This window comes from Colias philodice, chromosome 22 (assembly GCF_061535455.1).
Source record: "Colias philodice isolate Cphi_HAF_F1 chromosome 22, ilColPhil1 Martin Lab GWU primary, whole genome shotgun sequence".
NCBI classification, from domain to species: domain Eukaryota; kingdom Metazoa; phylum Arthropoda; class Insecta; order Lepidoptera; family Pieridae; genus Colias; species Colias philodice.
Window position 1 is genome coordinate 5,730,022 of NC_143107.1, and position 21,227 is coordinate 5,751,248.

The 21,227-nt window shown below is 34.5% G+C and overlaps 3 protein-coding genes across 3 annotated transcripts; 1 reads left to right on the forward strand and 2 right to left on the reverse strand.

Annotated features, from left to right (window-relative positions):
• Positions 1-1,230: 1,230 nt before the first annotated feature.
• Positions 1,231-7,891, forward strand: LOC149478461 (uncharacterized). The gene is made up of 3 exons (XM_089709381.1): positions 1,231-6,457; positions 7,064-7,126; positions 7,430-7,891. Exons 1-3 carry the CDS (start codon positions 6,424-6,426, stop codon positions 7,693-7,695), a joined length of 363 nt encoding a protein of 120 aa, XP_089565507.1. The 5' UTR covers positions 1,231-6,423; the 3' UTR covers positions 7,696-7,891.
• LOC149478462 (uncharacterized) lies at positions 7,846-9,382 on the reverse strand. The gene has a single exon (XM_089709185.1). The coding sequence runs from the start codon at positions 9,328-9,330 to the stop codon at positions 7,846-7,848; it is 1,485 nt and encodes a 494-aa protein (XP_089565311.1). The 5' UTR covers positions 9,331-9,382.
• A 434-nt stretch (positions 9,383-9,816) lies between these two features.
• LOC149478463 (UDP-glycosyltransferase UGT5-like) lies at positions 9,817-12,809 on the reverse strand. Its single transcript, XM_089709186.1, has 6 exons — positions 12,727-12,809; positions 12,315-12,408; positions 11,786-12,005; positions 11,265-11,484; positions 10,765-10,942; positions 9,817-9,888 (listed from the first exon to the last, which is right to left on the reverse strand). The coding sequence occupies exons 1-6, from the start codon at positions 12,807-12,809 to the stop codon at positions 9,817-9,819; spliced, it is 867 nt and encodes a 288-aa protein (XP_089565312.1).
• Between the last annotated feature and the right edge of the window lie 8,418 nt (positions 12,810-21,227).

A 21,227-nucleotide genomic window follows, 5' to 3' on the forward strand; every position in this document is an offset into this window, starting at 1 on the left:
TAATGAATGTTTTTGGTTTCAGTTTAATGAATGAAAAAATGAAGTCGATGTTAATAAAAATTTAAATACATTTTGAGAATGGTATTAAGCTTTGTAACTTCAGGATGTAACAGCTTTATAAATGGTGAATCTTCTCTGCTAAGTGGAAGTTTTAAAAGATCTCCAAATACAACTAATTCCTTTTACTAAACCACCCATTTTCTTCATCGATGGTATCATGTATTTCTGCCAGACGCAAATGTATACAAGCCAAAGAGATATTCGATATTTCATCGATTATAAATAAAACAACGTTCAAATCCTCGGCCTGTATTTGATCATTTGTATATGTTCTACTGGTGATTATAAAAGATGATGAATTTTCAATCCTTTCACTTAGGATCGCGATACACAATGGAGCGGTTACAGCTACGTTTTTATTGAGATTTTTCATTTAAATAGATTTACTGGTATCACCAGTACCACTAAGACAGGGTAGAGTAGGTGTAGTGTTATTTATAGAATAAAATATCAGGTAAAGGCCTCCACAGCTTTGCTGGCACATGTATACGCTCCCTTTTATCGGAATTTACCTTGACCACTTCGCATTCCATAAATAACCCGGTACTTTATGATTCACTAAAAATACAATATAAAAGATTAAAAACTAAAACTTTTTCTTTAAAAGGTGACTGGTAATTAGTGAACGAAAAAACAAATCCTGGGGATAGTATTCATGATAACAAACAACTTTCCCTAAGAAACCGATGCTGAATTTTTATTTTTCTAGTTTTTAGGCAACAACACTGCCACCAGCCAAGTAGTTTGTATTCAGAATTCCGCAGCCATGCGACTTTCTCCCTTAATTCTTCTGGATTCTGAAAGGAATCATTTATTATTTAAATTGAAAACAGCAATACCCGTAAAAGTAAACAAACTCGCTTTTCATTAAAATATACATTACCTGCTGATGCTGCTGGCAATCGTATTAATGGAGCTACATCAGAATTCGATGACGAAGATGATGTTCTTGACAAGGAACGTGAACGTGCCCTCTCGATAATTCCACGACTACGCAACTGTTGTCGTTTATTATATACGAAACGAAGTAATTTTCCAGAGGCCTTGCGGGCAGATGTCTGAAAGAATGCAGATACATATAGAGTGTAGTACAATGTTGCAGATTCTTTAGTATGAAATAGTAGAACGGTTATAGTTGTAGGTGATTATGTAGGTAAAGAGACCAGCGTCTCGTCTGCCTTCTAGAATACATCCTTCCTTTTCAGCGTTTTGGCCGTAGCGGAAGGGTTTACGAGGTCATGGGCCAGGGGATTGGGGTGACACGACAGGCGCTCAGCATATCTCCTTTTAAGTTTCTCGATTTCTGCTTGTACGGTCGGAACATTCAAATATTCATGAATCTCCACATTTTTGGTAAACCAGGGGGCGCTTGTGATGGTACGCAGTATGTGATTCTGAATACGCTGAATGCACATTATGTTGCTGTTACTGGCGGTTCCCCACAGTGCAACGCCATAGGTCCAGATAGGCTTCAAAACGGTGTTGTAGATCAAGAGCTTATTATCCACAGATAGAACAGAGTTTCTTCCCATGAGCCAATACAGGTTACGGAACTTATAGTTAATTTCATCTCGTTTCTTTTTGATTTGGAAGGCCCAGGTGAGTCTTCGGTCCAGGTTGAATCCTAAGTATTTGACATATTCACTATCCGTCAGCACATCATCACCAAACTTGACTGGAGGGCAGTTACCTCTCCTTAAGGTAAATGTAATGTGGTGTGACTTCTGAGCACTTGCACGGATGCGCCACTTACTCATCCATTCATAGGTTACATCAAGAATGCGCTGAAGCTTATTACTTGCCGCTATTGGAAGATCATCTCTAGCGAGGTCGGCTACATCGTCTGCGTATGTTGCTACAGTTACGTCTCTAGCTACAGGTAGGTCAGCAGTGAATATGTTGTACAGAACTGGGCAGAGAACAGAGCCCTGCGGAACGCCGGCATTAATTTGGCGAAGTGAAGATCTGTCGTCTCTCTGTTTCACTCGAAAGAGTCTCCCTTCAAGGTAGGACTGGATGATAAGGAAAAGAGAATGAGGAAGTTTATCTTTCACTTTGCACATTAAACCCCTGTGCCATACTCTGTCGAACGCTTGTTGGACATCCAGAAATGCCGCCGAGCAGAATTAGTTCCTTTCAAAGCAGCGTCTGATCTCTATGGTGGAGTGCTGCTTTTGAAAACCAAATTGGTGTGAGGGGACAAGATCACAATTGTCCATATGCTCCTTCAAGTGTACCAGAAATAGCTTCCCATAGCTTCGAGAGAACCGGTGTCAAACTTATGGGACGGTAAGAAGCAGCCTCGTGGGGAGATTTTAACATCAAAGTGGATTAAAATATTGTATAATTACTACGAGCGTTTTACAACTTTTTATTATTTTATACAACATAATCATGTAAAACGCTGATTCCCCATAACCTTCAAGAGAACATTGATTACAACTAATACGAAAACTGAGAAATGATTTAATCTACTTACATATTATTAAACTACTTTAATTAACATGAATAAATCCTTGGAAAGCATTTCAGAAGTTTGGTCAATTTCATAACAATAATTTTCATCTAAAAACACTGGTTATTTTTAAAGCAATATTCGAAGTTACACCTGCAAGTGCGCCACATTATTGTCAACACGCCGCGCTGTTTCCTGAGCATCTTATTTTCGCTCTCGAGCTCTGTTATTCTCGCTGTGAGCTGTGAGCTCTCGTTCCACCGCCTCCCTCTCCGCAGCGTGCAGTCTCGCGCGCACCAACTCTTTCTGGAGGCAACGAGCGAGCTCCTCTCCTTTCGCGTCGCACTGTGTGTCTTCAGACGATTGGCGCGAGTTTTTCTGTTCGAAATGAACTGTAAATTAGTAATTTGGGGTTCGAAATGAGTAATTGTTTATCGAGAATGAGCTAATGAATGTGGTGGTGCACACCTCGGCTATGGTCATCTCGAGCGAGCGGATCTTGTCCTGCGCCAGGGCCAGCCGCTGCTGCGCGCCCACGTACTCGCGGCGCAGCGCCTGCAGCTCGCGGGCCAGCGTGAACGTCTCCTCCTCGCCCTCCGCGCGGTCCACCTGCCCGCACACCAGCCGCTCCGCAAGTCCTGAGCTCTCCTTGTCAGCCTTAGAGCCTGAGTTACTTCCCTATGTTAAAGTGTTGTGGCGCTTCTTACAAATACGAAACACTTATCACCCACCTTTTTCATCGGGGGTCAAAAATATAATACGACATAATTTAAAGGACATTTTTATGTATAAAATTTATTTTAATTTACTCGCAAAAATAGAGTTAAACGTGTTATTGTGTGCAATTTAGAATAGCATTTTTCTGTATTTCCTGATGATATTGATATTGATGTTGCTTAATGAATTTGTACATTTCTCGATAATTGGGAAGATTAAGGCCTTCCTTACTTATCAGATTTTTTTCTTCCTACTTTCTTCTGAGTGGAAACAGCGTCACTTGATATCGGAGTTACAGTGACAGAAACAAAAAATTCGTCTGGCGACTTAAATAAACTCCACTAAATAGCAATTGTTTTACAGGGCCGCCGTTATGAGAAAAGGTTCATCTTAAAATATTTTCTTGATAGACCTTAAAAGTATACAAATAGTTAGCTAACGCGGTAACGTGCTCGCATAGAACGTCAAAAGTGTAACTATTTATGATAATATGTTAATTATGAAAATGTTTTTATAATTTACTAGCTTACCGCCCGCGGCTTCGCCCCCTTTGTCTAAATAAGGTTCACTTTTGCTTGGTAAAACTTGGTTAAGTAAAACGCACGTCCAATCTTGATAACGTTTATTTCGTTACTAAAACAGTAAAACTACGTACTAGCCGCGGCGCATACATACCGCCCACCAAAACCTATAGGTAACTAGGTTTTATCTTAATTAACATTTTCGTTAAACTTTTTGCATTACATACTATCGAATCTAACTTAAACATGCATTCTTCAAATAAACAAAAACAAAATTATTCTATAATTAAGTTATACAAATCAATAATCAGTCACTGTTATTATCTAAACATTGTACATTTAGATTAATTATGTAATTTAACATTTTTTTACATAATTTAAATAAATATGGCAACTAATATTTAAAGATCCACGTCATTATTTATAGGTAATGGGCATAATTTGGAAATTGATCGCTTCATTACTTTTCCACGGCATTTTAAAGAATACACACGACATATCCCGTCTGCTCCCGAATGTTTTTCTAGAATACGACCCAAAGCCCATTTACCAGGAGGTAAATGTTCTTCCACGACCAGGACCACATCCCCCACTTTGAATTCATCTTGTCGTTTTAGCCATTTGGGTCGTTGCTGTAGACGTGACAAATATTCTGTTTGCCATCTCTTCCAAAAGTCTTGTAGTAATCTTTGTGCATACTGCCATCGTGAAAGTCTGTTAAGGTTTATGTCTCTCAAATCTGGTTCGGGTATATTGATTGGGGCTTCACCGATGAGAAAGTGACCAGGTGTAAGAATAATCAAATTATCGGTATTTGTATTGTCGATTGGACACAATGGTCTAGAATTTAAGCATGCTTCTATCTGGCACAGCAATGTTGTCATCTCTTCGAAAGTCAGATGCTTATCTAAAATTCTTCTTAAGTGATATTTGATGGATTTCACCCCCGCTTCCCATAAGCCTCCAAAATTTGGACTGTAAGGTGGATTGAAGTGCCATTGTATGCCATCTTCTGCTAAAGTAGCCGGTAGATGGCCTGGTATTTGTAAATTAGCCTGTTGGAACAGCTCCAACAATTCCTTGTTGGCACCTACAAAATTAGTGCCTTGATCGCTCCAAATGTGGCTACATCTTCCCCTTCGAGCTACAAAACGTTTTAACGCGCCTAAGAAAGAATCAGTGCTTAAATCCCCAACTAATTCCAAATGAACTGCTTTGGTAGACATACATACAAATATGCAGATGTATGCCTTATTGGTTTTGGACCCTCTACCCCTTGAAGTTAAAATTTGCAGTGGACCAGCGAAATCTACGCCGGAGTGTAAAAATGGCCGTGACGGAGTTACCCTCACCTCAGGTAAGTCTCCCATAATTTGTAATCTGGGTTTTGCTTTAAGTCTCGCACATACAAAACATTTATTTATATATGATGAAACAAGTGATTTAATTTTAATAATCCAAAAACGGCTTCTTATATAATTTATAGTCAATTGTGTACCACCGTGTAGCGTCTTTTTGTGTGCATCAGCTATTATTAAAGTAGTTAAACAGCTCTTATTGCTTAAAATCATGGGATGTTTCTCCGTTTCTACAAGATGGGCATGCCTGAGTCTGCCGCCCACCCTGAGAATATTTTCAGCGTCCAGGTAAGGATTAAGATTTTTAATACAACTGTTGCCTTTTATTTCTTTCTTTTGTTTTAAATCTTCTATTTCTTCTGAAAAAATTTCCCTTTGGTCTAATCTTACACATTTGTTTAAACTGTCGTGTAGCTCATTTGTAGTTATAGCCTTAACTTCTTTAATTTTCCTTACATTTAGAAACCGCGTGCAATAGACTATTGCTCTCAGTAATTCATATAAGTTATTAAAATTTTTAAATTTATTTGACCAATGTGCCTCATCTACTATTTTTGTATTTGATATAATCTTTTTTCTTTTTTCTAGGTTGGTGTCGTAAACTAAATTGTTCAAAGAAAGCTGTTCATCTCGTAGCCATTTTGGACCTTCCCACCATAATTTACAATTTTTAAGTTCAGGTAATAACATTCCACGTGAAGCAACATCGGCAGGATTTTCTACAGAAGGTACGTGGTACCATTTATTTCCTATAGTTTCTAAGATAGTTGCAACCCGATTCCGTACAAAGGTTTGCCATCGAGAAAGATCTCCCTGAAGCCAGGATAAAACTACGGTTGAATCTGTCCAACCATATATCCGATCGGTTGGTATGTGTGTAGCGTCACTTATTTGTTTTAATAATTTGGCAAGTAAAACTGCACCACATAGTTCTAAACGGGGCAGGGATACAGGTTTAACCGGTGCAACGCGACTCTTCGCAGCTATGATGCCTGTAACATATGAATTATTTTCTACTTTGACTCTCAGGTAAGCTACTGCGCCATATGCCTTGGAAGAAGCATCACAAAATCCATGCACTGTAACATCAGACATATTTTGAGTATGACTGTATAACCATCTATTTATTTTTATATCTTTTATATTTCTTAAACTTTCTTTAATCTTTAACCAATCTTCTTTTATTTCAGGTACTACTTCTTCATCCCAAGAAATTCTCATCAACCACAATTTTTGAATTATTATTTTTGCAGGCAGGAGTACCGGAGTTAACCAACCGAGAGGATCAAACAAGCGTTGAATTTCCGAGAGTATGGTTCTTTTGGTAATGGTTGCCGGTGACGCAGGTAAGTCAGCATAATAATGTAAAGTATCATCGACCACATTCCACGATAGCCCTAACGTCTTTACTGTTCCTTCAAACTTAAAATCTATACTCAGGCGAGAGCTTAGTTCACTGGAAGAAAAGTTTTTCAAAAAATCCTTATTATTTGATGACCATTTCTGTAATTTCATTCCTCCTCTTCTTAGTATATTTGAAATTTGTTTCGCTATTTTTGTAGCCTCCTCTACCGTATCCTGACCGGATAGTAAATCATCCATAAAAAAATCATTTTTTATTACATTAGCAGCCGCAGGATAGCCTCCTCCTTCATCGTTAGCAATTTGGTGAAGAGTTTTTACAGCAAGATAAGGTGCCGATGCTGTGCCGAAAGTAACTGTCAATAAACGATAATCCTTTATAGGCTCATCAATGCTATTCCTCCATACAATTCTTTGATAATCAGCGTCCTCTGTTGTGATTAATATTTGCCTATACATTTTTTCTATGTCTGCGACAAAGGCAATTTTCCGAAGTCGCCATCTCATAATCAAGGACCTCATATCTTCTTGCAGCAGTGGACCAACAAGTAAGTCATCATTGAGCGATATATTATTTTTGCCTGTTGCAGACGCGTTGAAAACTACTCTAACCTTGGTGGTATCACTTGCTTCTCTAATAACTGCACGATGCGGTAAGTAAATAGATGGGTTATTAATTTCGCTTTCTGGAACTTCTTCCATGTGGTTTAACTTTATATATTCATTCATCACATTTATATATTCTCTCTTTAAATCCGGGGATTTGACAAATTTGGATTCTAATTGTTTAAATCTGAGAATTGAAATATCACGGGTATCACCTTGTGTTGCTCGTGGGGGTTCATGTCTTACAGGTAATTTTACAACATATCTTCCTTCCGCTGTTCTTGTATATGTATCTTTATATGTTCGTTCACATGTTTCTTCTTCTATGCTTAATTTTTTGTTTGTTTCAGGATCCAGCTCCCACAACCTTTGCAACATTTCATCCATGTCTATACGATGGTGCATAACTAGCATTTCATTACTAGATTTAATTTCCGTATTGTCTAACACGGAACCGAATAATATCCATCCCAAGCTTGTTTCTTGGGCGCATGGTGAACCAGGAGGACCCTTGATCAAAGGTTCTTTGATTATTTGTGCATATGTGGTTACGCCCAGCAGCATATCAATCCGTCCAGGTATATTGTATGTAGGGTCGGCTAATACGAGACCTTGAAGATGTGACCATGAATTTTCACTGTCTATCAAATGTTTGGATGGTAACACATTTGCTAAACGAGTAGTAGAAATGACATATGCATCAATGAACATTTGGAACTTGTCGTCATATCGTGATAAAAGCTCTAATCCCACCGTGTGTTTTACCTTAGTGTGTAGATCCTATTCCCGTAATACTTACATCTATAGCCAATGGTTTACGTTTAACTTTAAGCAGTTGAGCAGCTCGTTCGCTTATAAAGTTCGCTTGTGAGCCTTGGTCTATTAGCGTGCGGAGTACAGTTACTCTGCCGGCGCCATCTGTAACAGGGACAAGAGCGGTAGCTAGCAGAGCAGAACCTTGTTTAGTTGCTACGAAAGAAGAGATAGTGTTAACCTGTTCCTCCAAGTGTTGCTCCTGCTGTTCTTCGTCTATCTCATCCTCCACCTGATTAAAGTGCGATTCTATGTTGCTGGGTTTGACCACGGCCATTGACTGATGCAACAAAGAATGATGACGCCGTTGACATACCTTACAAGAAACCCGCAAACGACATTTGCTCACCATATGCCCACTGCACAAACAATTAAAGCAAATATTATTGGAACGAACAAACTCATTCTTTTGTTGTGGTGTAAGTGATATAAATTCTTTACAGTGACATAAAGCATGTTCTAGTTGACATTTTGGACAGGGTTTAAATTGCACTGCGGGCGTCGCTATATGGAATGACCTTTCTTTAGATGTCGATGGCGTTAATAACTCCAAAGTACGAAATTTTAATTGTAAAAACTGTTGTAATTGTTCCCAACTTGGTAATTTTTCTGTATCAGTCTGGACATACTCTTCCCAATCCTTATGTGACTCTGGGTCCAATTTCTGTACAACCAGAAATATAATTAAAGGATCCCAAGAGTCTGTGATTATGTTTATGTTTTTTAAACTATTAAGGCACTCTGTGGTAGTGTCCAGTAAGTTTTTTATTAATTTATAATTTTGTGAGCTCATTTTCTTTTGATAAAATAATCTTTTTAATATTGAATTAACCATCATTTTTTTATTTCCAAATCGTTTATTTAATAAATTCCATGATTGCTCATAATTAGCTTGTGTTATTTGAACATGTTTTAATATATTTTCAGCTTCACCAGTTAAGCTACTCTTTAAATAATATAATTTTTGTACATCCCCAAGCGCGGAGTTATTATGCACCAATGACTGAAACATATCTCTATACGAGGGCCAATCTTCATATGAACCCGAAAACGTCGGTAGCAATATTTTAGGCAGCTTTAACTGCTCGTTCGAGTTATTTGCAACTTCCAAACTTGTTCCATAGGCGGGACTCTTATTAGCGTTTATTAAAAGATCTTTTAAATCGGCTTTGATGCATAAATAAAGATCTTCAAATACAAAAAAATCTTCGTTCACAAAATATGATATTTCACATTTCTTATCTTTAGGCACTGTTCTCACTAAACTATTGTGAGCCTCTTTAAAAGTGTTCCAATACTCCTCAATACTTTGTAAGCGGGCTTCCACGTACCCCTTCGTCAGTCGTTGTTTTGGACACTTTTTTAAATTAGTTTGCGCCTTTTGTAATAATAAAGCCGTATCCTCCAATAAGGCGAGTAACTGCTCGACACCACTCATGTTTAGTCTTTTATCAATATTGTACGAGTAACGAATAAACGTGTAAAGTAAATAACAACAATCTGTAACTTGTCACTCATTAGAATCCTTCCGTAGAAACCGGTTTCTCGATGTAATTATCATTAATTATATCCGGCGATGGACCATATGTTGAGGCAATAAGGTTCACTTTTGCTTGGTAAAACTTGGTTAAGTAAAACGAACGTCCAATCTTGATAACGTTTATTTCGTTACTAAAACAGTAAAACTACGTACTAGCGGCGGCGCATACACCTAATAAATTATATACTAAAACCTTCCTCTTGAATCACTCTATCTATTAAAAAAAACCGCATCAAAATCCGTTGCGTAGTTTTAAAGATTTAAGCATACATAGGGACATAGGGACATAGGGACAGAGAAAGCGACTTTGTTTTATACTATGTAGTGATGATGGGTTCATATTATAAAAATATTGACTTATAAAAAAAAAATAACAATTTCGTCTTACGTAAAAGTCATAGGAGTATCGTAGGCCGATATTTCAAACACTACACCAATGATATTTTCCTCTTGTTTCTATATAATATAATATCATTGCACTACACCAAATTCCAAAAATAAAACATAGATTATTCGACTTACACTTCTTGAAATGACTAAATTAATGGAGATCGGTACACACGTATGGATTTGCATAGGATTACAATTCGGCTAAGTGGATTGTATATTGGGTGATAATCCTTCTACAATCCTTTGTACTAACAGAGCTCTACTAGAATGGAAGACCGTTAATCCATAGTTTAGCTTTCAAGATTCTACAATCATTAACATACGATTATTCCAATGCAATAGTATAATAGTATTTTACTGCAACACAAATATAAAGCATGTACACAAATATAAGTCGTTCATATTTTCAGGACCTTTGACAGTCATTGAATAGACACACACACATACATACTATAATCTCAAAATAGTGTGGTTCTAGTTTTACCCCGGGCAGACATTAGAACAAGGACAATACAAGGAAAACTAGATTAACTTCTGTGTTCATGTTTTTGATAATTAAGTTCATAGTATTTAAAGGTATAGGATAATTAAGTCACACAATTGCAGTCGGCTTTTCATATCATATTATATTCTCTAGAAACAAACATTTTATAGTAAATAAAAAAAAATGTTCTTTATTTTGTCTCCGCGTTTTGTTATCGTGTTCGTGTAAACAATCTTATATTCTTATGTAACAAAACAGAATCAATAATTTGTCTTAATAAATATTAAAACGATAATGTTAAAGAGCAGATTAATGACTCAGCGATTTCAGGATGGGCTAATGAACCAATTTCCGTGAAATTCCACTCTTTATTAACATAAATTCTGCGTAGCCACCTTGAAAATTAAATTGCTTATTAAGGAAACAATTAAAATATTAAAGATGAAGAATAAAATTACGCTCAGAATTAAATCTAATTCGTAATATTTAGCTAACGATATATTAGCAGTAGGTGTATGTAAGTGGTCTAAATTGGCATGTCTTAGTGCATACTCCGTCCACCAAACAGCACGTTTTAAAGCACTTTGAGGTTGGTCTCTTATTATTTGACGTAACTGTAGTATATTCTGGCGGTAACTGTAAAAAAATGAAAATGTCAGTTACGTATTATTTTTGATATTAACAGCCAGTCCTGTAACATAATTTATAATATACTAGCGGTCCGCCCCGGCTTCGCCCGTGGTACATATTTCGCAATAAAAGGTAGCCTATGTTCTTTCTCAGGGTCTAAAGATTATCTGTGCCAAATTTCGTCAAAATCGGTCCAGTAGTTTATGAGCCTATTCATTAAAATCAAACAAACAAACAAAGTTTACCTCTTTATAATATTAGTGTAGATGAGAGTGAAAAAGTACGGCTTATAAACGTCCAGAAAATTATATATCCTTTTTATGCGTACCTTGAGTCATTTATCAATTTATCAATAGCCTCTCTCAAGCTATCTTCAGTCATTGCTTCGAAGTCAACTTTTAAACCGATTTTAAAATGTTCATATTTCTCCACATTATACCATTGGTCACCAATTAATGGGATTCCTAGTAATGGTACACCAGCATCTATAGCTTCTTCAGTTGATTGAAGACCACCTTGAGTTATGAATAACTTCATTTTCGGATGATCTGCAATTTATTTAATTAATTTAATCCACGCACAGTTAAATTTTATTTCGATCATTTCTATATTACTTATTTCAGTGATGAAAGATAAAACTTCTTTAAAATAATATTTGATCGACTAAAAGATGACGGTCGTTAAAATTTAAGGCAATAATTTCATTTAGTAATTCAAATAAAATAACCAAGTCTCTTGTAAACAACCACGAAAAGATTTTGAAACATAAATCCAATTGAACTGGCCACATTTCCTTCCTATATCAATGACTGGAAATCCGAAATACTTATATATTTTAGAATCACCAACGCAATAAATCTGCTTGCGGAAACCACTTCGATGTCACAATATTTTTCGAATGACCAGGTAATTTCTCTTTATTCCACTTCCATAGAACTGTGTAAGGAAGCTGAGAGAGAAATCTCGATAAAATCTTAATCTTTCCCGGCGGTAACGTTGATGGATCGACGTTGGTGCCGAAACTCGTGTATATAACGCCGACAGATGAATCGAGATGCTCTCGTAAATCCTGAAATTATTGCACTCTTGAGTTGACTTTTTGTTTAAGATTATGAGGCATTTAATGCTTAATGGTTATCAGCTATTAGTGATCGATGTGACTCCACTAAAATCACAATGTTGTCATGATTTCTCCTTCTAACATTATTCGATTTAAGTTCATATATTGTATAGATGGAGATGGAGATTATTACGAAACAGGAAATGGAATTTAAAGTAAACGATTTGTCCTTTTTTTATCGATTACATTTCATATTATTTTATTAACTATTAATAAATTATTAAATGATATGAAAAGTATCTTATCGATAAAAATTACCTTGGGTATTTCTCTACGATCTTTTAAATGTAATCCTCCCAAGTAAATTACGTTAGGTGGAACCGGTCGATTAGCATCCCAAATCCGATGTGTACTGAAAAAATACAAAACAACGTTTTTCTTTAATTCACGTAATGGAAGAACGTCGGTTCCTACTACTCTTTGCAGCATTTGATCTTCCCAAATTTCTAAGTCTTCATAATTTTTGCGATGATTATATTCCACATACAGTTCAATTAACTTATCCCATAGTGAAAGGTTATTTATCTTTCTCCATAAAGATGATGGATAGAGAAAAAGATGAGTTGCTGCCCCAGCTCTGTCAAATATATCTAAATACCCTCCGAACGAACTAATAAGAATCACAGGCACTTTAAATATATGCGAAAAAACAAGGCCTGGTCTAACACACATTTCTATTAACAACAAATCGAACTGTTTCTTCTGTTGCAATAGTATTTGAACTTCATCACTCAATAGTTGCTTTTCAAACATATAGCTTGATATTTCGAACGCTGATTTCGCTTTTATATTCAAAGAATTAAATGTTTCGTAATATTTGTATGATGCATCATGGATGTTAACTTCTGTTAGATTTATAGGAGCATTTTCTTTAACAAATTCTGGTTCTGCTGTGATAATTGTTACATCATGTCCTCGCTTAACTAATTCATGTATAAATGGACGAAAGCCTATTTGATGGCTTTTAGAAGGTGTTGGAAATACACACAATATTCTTGATGTATCTACTTTTATAAAGAGTATGAATGACATTAAATATTGGAGAATTGTTCGGTACATTTGTAAATATGTACGTATTCTTTTTGTCTCTTTAATCATTTATAATTTCTATCTTAATTTTTGCACTATGGATGTATGTCTTTGGAAAAGTAAGAATCAATACGTACAAAGGCACTTCTCGTGAAAAAGCCACTACAGTAATAATCATAGAATTTTTCGACGTGTATTTTTAACTGAATATTTTGCAAACAATTACTTCAAAAATGCACGGCTATTGTTCGTGTAACGACTAAATTTCTAGAAAACAGAGAAACAGCAATTTTTGCAGTCACCGTATATGTATGTTACAATTTCGAAATAACAATTTGTTTCATAGTTTGATATTACTTTTATGAAAATGTACGTAGGTAAATAAAATGCGAATTTATTAAGAGACACTTATCCAATATTTGTTGTGTTAAAAATATAAAATGTCGAAATCATATTTTTATTTTACTTTGCTAGTAGCATATGCCGTATTATAGACAGGCGTAATATAAAATATAAAATATATAAAATATTGTAATGATCATTCTTTAACACAAAGAACCCGTAAATCTAATAATATAAAAGTTATTTATATCTCACACTCCTAACTCAAACATGACTGATTTTTTATTCCATTTCACGAGAAATTTGGTATGAACTACGCAGAGCCTATGTTCAATGTGATTTAGACGCTGTCGACAATATATCCACGTCAGCACTTGACTCTCGAAATATTTAAGATTCCCGCGGGAAGACTGGGGAAAATCAATGTAAGTGTTATGGAGAAAGGCACCGAAATATGATTAATTTATTTTCATTTTCTCCATAGAGTGATATAATGTAAAAAGTATCTAATTTGCAATTTAAAAAAAATTACATTATTTATTTAATTTACTTTTTTTTTTCGAATAAAGCCATGGTTGTTGGATGACAATTGCATCGAGTTTGATTTAATCGATAACGAACTCAAAAAATCGTTTTTGGTAATTGATATGTTGCAACTTTATTCATAAGATCCGTAAGTTTAAACTTTAATCGAAGGAAGAACTTTGATGGTGAATTTTGTCATAATTACTATACAAAAAACTATGCAATAGAAACGAATAATTTGCAATCTGAAAAAATATTTCATTCACACTAAAATTGCAATAAAGCCGTACACGTGTTATAAGCCGACTCAATTATTTGATTTACACTCAGTCACTTCGAATCCAGTCCAATAAAGATGAAAATCGCACGTCACAAGCGGGGGAAAATCGTTGTCCATTCCAACGGTGATAGGACAAAGTTTCATGCAATTCTATACCTTAGCCCCAGAACGTGACGCTAACAAGATTTCGTCTTCGTGAACAAGTTAGTTACTAGTGCAAGGTAAACTTAACTCAGTACGTTTTGTACTTTGAAGGAGTTATTTCGGACTTGGAATAAATTTGAAACAAAATAAAACTATGGGTTTCTAAATGAGAGGTGTTTAATTAAGAGCCTGGCTTTGTCCGCATAGTTCCCGTTCCCGTGAGATTTCCGGAATCAAAACTGTTATCGTATGTTCTTTCTCAGTTCTCAAGCTATATCAGTACCTTCACCAGTAATTTCATCCAAATTGTTTTAGTGATTGAGGTGTGAAGAAGAGATAGACAGAGTTACCTTCGATGAGTTTTTTGTTACGTTGTCGTAGATTGTTTTATACTATGATGAAGTGATAGTGAAGTATAATAATAAATTGTTTCTTTCTTTATCCATTTATGGGTGTTGAAATAAATTGTATCGTGGTACAAATTTTGAAAATAAGAAAAGCTATGATAGTTTTACCAAATAGCCTCCTTATTACTTTCTATACGATATAGCTGTAGCGCTTAATACTTTAGAAACTTTTATCTTTTTATTGTTATTTCTAAATACACGTCTCAAAGCCAGTCTTTTGTTTAGACTCGGCTATTGTGGACGTTTTCCGATAATACTGCGATATCGGCCAATGTCTTCAACATCGGTGTTTTATTTGAAGAATATGCTTGGAGTATGTCTAAAAGAATATTATAGGTATTTATAGCGAAATGTAATCTGTCTACCTGAATTGTAGTTAGACAAAGTTATTCTTGGGAAATTTGAGCTATTTTAATATCATTTTTCAATCAATAATTATAGGTACCTTGTTATTCAAGTGAAACTTCTTTAGGTGTGGTGAGAGTAAAATTTCAAGGTTGCGTCGTGGCAATACCGTCACGTCATTGAGTGAGGCGACGATTTTGGTTCAAAGACCAAATCTTGCCAAAGAAGTTTCACTTCTGACACGTGAGCTCGGCACACACGCTCTTTTTTGATTGCAACAGAAAAAAAATACAACGACTATTATTTTTGAAAGGCCTATCTGAATTTCCTAACTCATTTTTCTTCATAGATTTTTCCATTAAAACCAACTGTCGAAGAAGAAGATTATTCCAATACCATTTAAGAAACAATCATTGTAATATACATGAAGGAAATAACCTAAAAAGATAACAACATTTTAAAAAACTTGATAACCTATATTCACTATTTCGTTTCATTTGTTAGATTTTTTATAAAGAAAAATTGATAAAGAATCATTTGGTTTAGCAAAGCATTGTTTCTTTGAAAAATGGGAATTCCATGGAAAGTATATTTGTTTAACTGCGCTAAATTATGAGAACGTCAATAGCATACACATTTAATATAGTTCGAAGGCCGATAGGAAATTCCGGTTCGGAAATTCCAGGATATGAAATTGTTTCTTGTTAACTGAGTAAAAGGTTATCAGAATGAGGGTTTTATAAGAAAAGCGTCATGGACATGTCGATATGATGTACTACCAAACGTAGTATATTCTATGTTGGTAATACAAGTGACGGATTTCTAGGAAATTCTTCTAATGCATACTTTGAAAGATTTTTTTAATCTGTACAACTCAAAGTAACATGATATACTATAAAGTATAAACTGTTATTATAAATCAACCCCCCAAACTACAATTATTTAAAGGAATAGAAAACGTAATAACAAATTAATTTCTTCACTAAAAGGAAATGTTCCGAAATAAATTATAAGTCTGCACAGCCAGCCTCTTCTCTGAATGTTTTCCTTATATCCTGTGTAGATTATTTCGTATCAAAGTGAAACTCGTTTAGAATACATAATTGCACTCTCACCCTATTTGTTGACAAAAACAAATTATTAACTTCTTTTATTAGGAGATTTATTGCACTTAGAATGTTTTGGATTGACTTATCTGGATTAACATAAGTTATATTCTTAGGCTTATATAATTATTTTGTGATGGTATTTATGTTATGACTAGCTGCTCCGCGCGGTTTCACCCCCGTGGATCCACTCCTGTTAGTCGTAGCGTGATGATATATAGCCTATAACTTTTCTGGATAAATGTGCTATCTAACACCGAAAGAATTTTTCAAATCGGACCAGTAGTTCCCGAGATAAGCGCGTTCAAACAAACAAACAAACTCTTCAGCTTTATAATATTAGTATAGATACATAATTGCTTATTTCTAATTTCGAACTTATTGAAGCCATAGTCAGTAGAAGAAATTGTTCGTCGAGCACAAGGATATGTTCAACTTTTAGGACATATAAGCTCTATTGTATATAGATATGACCCGTTCTAAATTTGCTCTAATATCACAATGGGACATATCCTTTTGAAATGGATTAGAGAGATTGCTTACGATATCTAGCCTACATATTATGTGCTTCATCTCTTTCAGTAAGATGAAATTTAGGATTCCGAAAAGTCGAAGATATGTCTGAGTTGGAATATTGAAAGTCTTCATAACTTTTATAATATAAGATTTTGATATATTGCTCGAGAGAGTGGATAATTTAAAGTTCTGAATATTGGTTGTCAGAAACCATTTTGAATGTGATCGATTTGATATTACAATTCACGGGTGAGATTTCTGTTATAGTTTGTTTTATCCAAAATATTGTGTGTAAGTACGTTGGTACGGTAAGGAACGTTCGATACACTTTCTAAATTCTGTGCCTCCAGTGAATAAGGGAATAACTCAAAAACAGCACTTTTCAGGAGAGACAAAAAACTATATATCAATACTAAATACTATATAATACTATACTAAATCTTTATTAATTCAAAATTTTAAGCTTGTATGGGTAAGATATGATGTTAGACTATAGTTTTACATATGAACACATATTGTAACAACCCCATAAATATACTTTTTTCGTGTTTTTTTGTAGTTATTGCCTTATGAACGAGTACTTCATGGAATAACTCAATGTATTCACATAATTTTTTTTTACTCTTTGCAATATAACGACTTATGCCCTTATGCACTATGTTCATAATCGCACAACACTACTTATATTATTGCCAGTTTTGGTTTTATAGAAATGATGTGACTTATTATGCTTGAAATTTGTGTACTTAATGACTCAATTGAGGCATTTTAGTGGAAAAACTATGCACGTAGCTTGAAAAACGAATGAAATCAACGGGTTTTTTTATCGTTATTAGATAATAAAAACAAAACAACATTTAGGTATTTATGCATTTAACCCTAGAAGTCCAATCTACGTAAATTTGACGTATGAACTCTTCTATATTTACCATCGAATCGCTGCAAAATCCAGAACCAACTTATTAGCCGTCGAGACCTAGCAGCACATAGTTGGCTCATCCCGGTAAATTCCGCCATTTGGTTGTAAAGAGGATGTTGTGCGTCATTTTGACGTATAATTGGGTTTTTCGTAACTTTTAAGATTGTTTCAAATTTTTATTTTGTGATTTATTTGAATAATTTTTTTCAAAGTCACGTTTCACATGATATCTTTAGTATTATACTATAGATTGAGTATAAAATGGGATCCAGACAACTTTTATACTAGGACGAAAGCCTTCAATTTTAGTAAATGACGATTATTGTCCTCCGCTGGATTTGGACTTCAAGCAAGGGGATTGGGTGCCTGAAGATGTTGTCCGGAGTAAAACCGAATATGTTATGGGGTTTTGTTATAACCCATGTATAATGAAAGTCGTAGATTGTAAAATAAACCTTTAATCGATCTTTCAATAATACAGTACTATGTTGTTAATGCTATACAATGTTTCACCAGTCACCACAATGAGTCTAGTCTGTGCAGGTTAGCAGGAGACAATCATTGAGTATTGGTATTAAATACGTAGATCAACTGCGTATTGCGTTTTGCGTATTAACTATTGTCCTAGTGAAAATTAATCGTCGAATCAATTTAAAATTCGATCAAGTGCTTTCCGTTTCAGAACGCCACAGATAATAAAATATAGATAATAAAAGTGGCAACGCCACAATATCATGGTGGTATACATTGAGGATACAAGCACTATAAAGAGATAAGAGAAGCCCGAAAACCATAATATTCCTGTATGTTCAGTTAATACAGGAAAAGTTATAATTGGCGATATTTTACGGCATGATATAGAATTTTAACAATTTCTATATCATATAATATCAAAATAATGTAGATAAATAAAGAAAATACAATGAGCCGCAAAGATTTTATGAAAAAATTAAGCACAGATTTGAACGTGCCTTGGATGCAAATACGACTTGTGGCACACACTTTGAAGAGACTCTACGTGACAATAGCCCAATTTTTTCAAAATATGTGGTACCAGAGTATCCATAAAATGTTTACGAAAATGCAGGACCAAAGAAGTATCGATATTGCGGATTTTTTTCCTATAAAAAAGGCAAATTACCAAAGCACAGTGGCTAAAACGCTATATAAATACTTTTTTTTATGCGACTATTATAGACTATAGTATTATTGTCTTGATTATTGTAGTTAGATATTTTTTTTTTAAAAAGATATAACGAGTTATTTTTTAAAAACTTACCAAATTATAAGAAGAAAATATAAGTTTAACATTTTTGTTGGCTTTTTTTAGATGATTCAATTATCGTTCTGTATTTATATAAACAAAGAGTATAATATCATTAAATGCACTTAATGTGTTAACTGTATTTTTAATATCTATTGCAAAAAATAGTTAATTTCCATAGAAATATATTAGTATCCCAAGTTAACTGATATCAATCTTTTATAAACCTTTTTTAAAAAATATAAAGATTTGTTGTTGCAGATTTATTGAAAAAACGATTTAAAAATAATAAGGAATAGTGTGTGTTGTTTCCGTGCAGTATTCAAATAGACCAATAGCAACACGGCATTAATGCCAAACTGTCTCATGTCGTCACTTGAACCAATGACACTAAAAGAGTTGTTCCTTTATGCTCATGTTAGAAAAATGACACAAATGCGTTTATACTAAAATAGTGTTAGGACTGATGGAACAAAATGAATTAAGTCTTTATTCAAAAAGTATAACTACACATACGTCTTTGTGTTCGTGGGTACTTTTGACTCGAGACGAATAGTTCCTTTGCGATTGCCTAAAATGATGGATAAGGTAACTTATACCGTTAATCACACCCTACTTATACCGTTTGGGTCATTCGAAAAAATGGGTTAGGACGCAGCTAGAGATATGACCTTTTGATATGTTGTGTATTTTGACGAGCTGAATCCAATGGTGCAATAAAAACCAAAGGGAATAACTCGTCTTACTCCCTTATTCACTGGAGGCACAGAATTACAAGTTGTGTTTATCTCGCTGACAACAGCAGGTTCACAAAAGTTGATTTTTTGAAAAAATCTTCTATTTTACTTTGAGTCATCAACTATTTTCACCCAGAGCTGGAATCGAAATGAATCTCTTGTTTTTTATTAAATCTAAAAAGATAAAAATAAACAGTGGTTATGTAAGAGGTTGCGTCAATTTATTATTAGCATTCCTCCAAGACCGTAAGGTTATGGATATGAGGAGTAGCGTAGCGTATTTATCCATAAAAAGTCCTTTAGTTTCCTATTACGTGACTCTATTAATCAATTGTGTTACACAAATGAATAATTTTACAAGTGCTTTTCAGTCAAATTTCAACTATATTATCTTTTTTCTCTTCCTTATTATTGATAACAAATTGTTTTTTAACTTTTTTTTTACTTACCTAATGTTATAAATTCGAAAGTGTAGTGTTTGGTTGTTTGTGTTTCTTTCTTTTTATGTCTGTCTTAGAAGGCTAGAGAGGAATATAGGTCGACATGTCTAATGAGATATGTAATTTCTAAGGAAATTATATTTGACGACTCGTGCGAAGCCGCGGAAAGCTTGTTAAACGAAGATATTTAAAAAAATATTACATATTTGTAAAATACTTGTTCACATGAATAAATAAATAAAATATTTATTCACACGAATAAAAAGTTTTTCAGTTTCACGATCGCTCCGCTCATCGCTCTGCTCATCGCTCCGCTCATCGCTGCGCCTGTGACGTCACCACGTTTCCAGTATAGTCACGTGCAGATCTGAATGCAGAACGCAAAGGAACACTGAAATCACGTAGCTCGGTGACACTTATGGGGAATATTATTCACCAGTTTTAAAGTGAAATCTTGGGGCAGAAATAAGGCTGTGACTGAGTGAATGACGAATATTTTTTGATGTCTTTCTGTACTGAAATGGTACTGTTTTTAATGTATCAAGTATTGACTACGTGTTCTATTTTTTTTCTGAGTTTAATAAGTAGTAATTTTAGAAATAAATCTTAAATTATTAAACTATTTAAGCTTTCTATCTAATAGTAAATAAACAGCGATATTGTAAGTGTTATATTTGTATTGAAATAAGTAATTATACTTAATACGAAAGTAAATATGTACGTTATTTACCGAATACCGATATATAATCAAGACTGACTTTTATTTCCCAAATACCCACACAACAAATATGATCCACAGATAATGCATAATGCAAATACACTACAGTAAGCAGTAAGAAGTTGGAAGAGAATGGTTTGATCGTGTACAACTGTTATTAACTTTGTGCACTATAATCTTTCTCGTAATCAATTCAATAAAAAACAACATAACAACGTTATAAACTTGATAGTTTAGACTGGGTGTTGATACACCCAGTACAAATAAGACAAGAAACTAACAACCCGTTTTCCTCTTATAAAATCCACACAACGTAATATTTTTAATCCGTCCAACTTTAGCTATGAAGCGACCCGTGGGTCATCTTAACCCTTAGCTGGTATCGGGGGTCAAAAATCA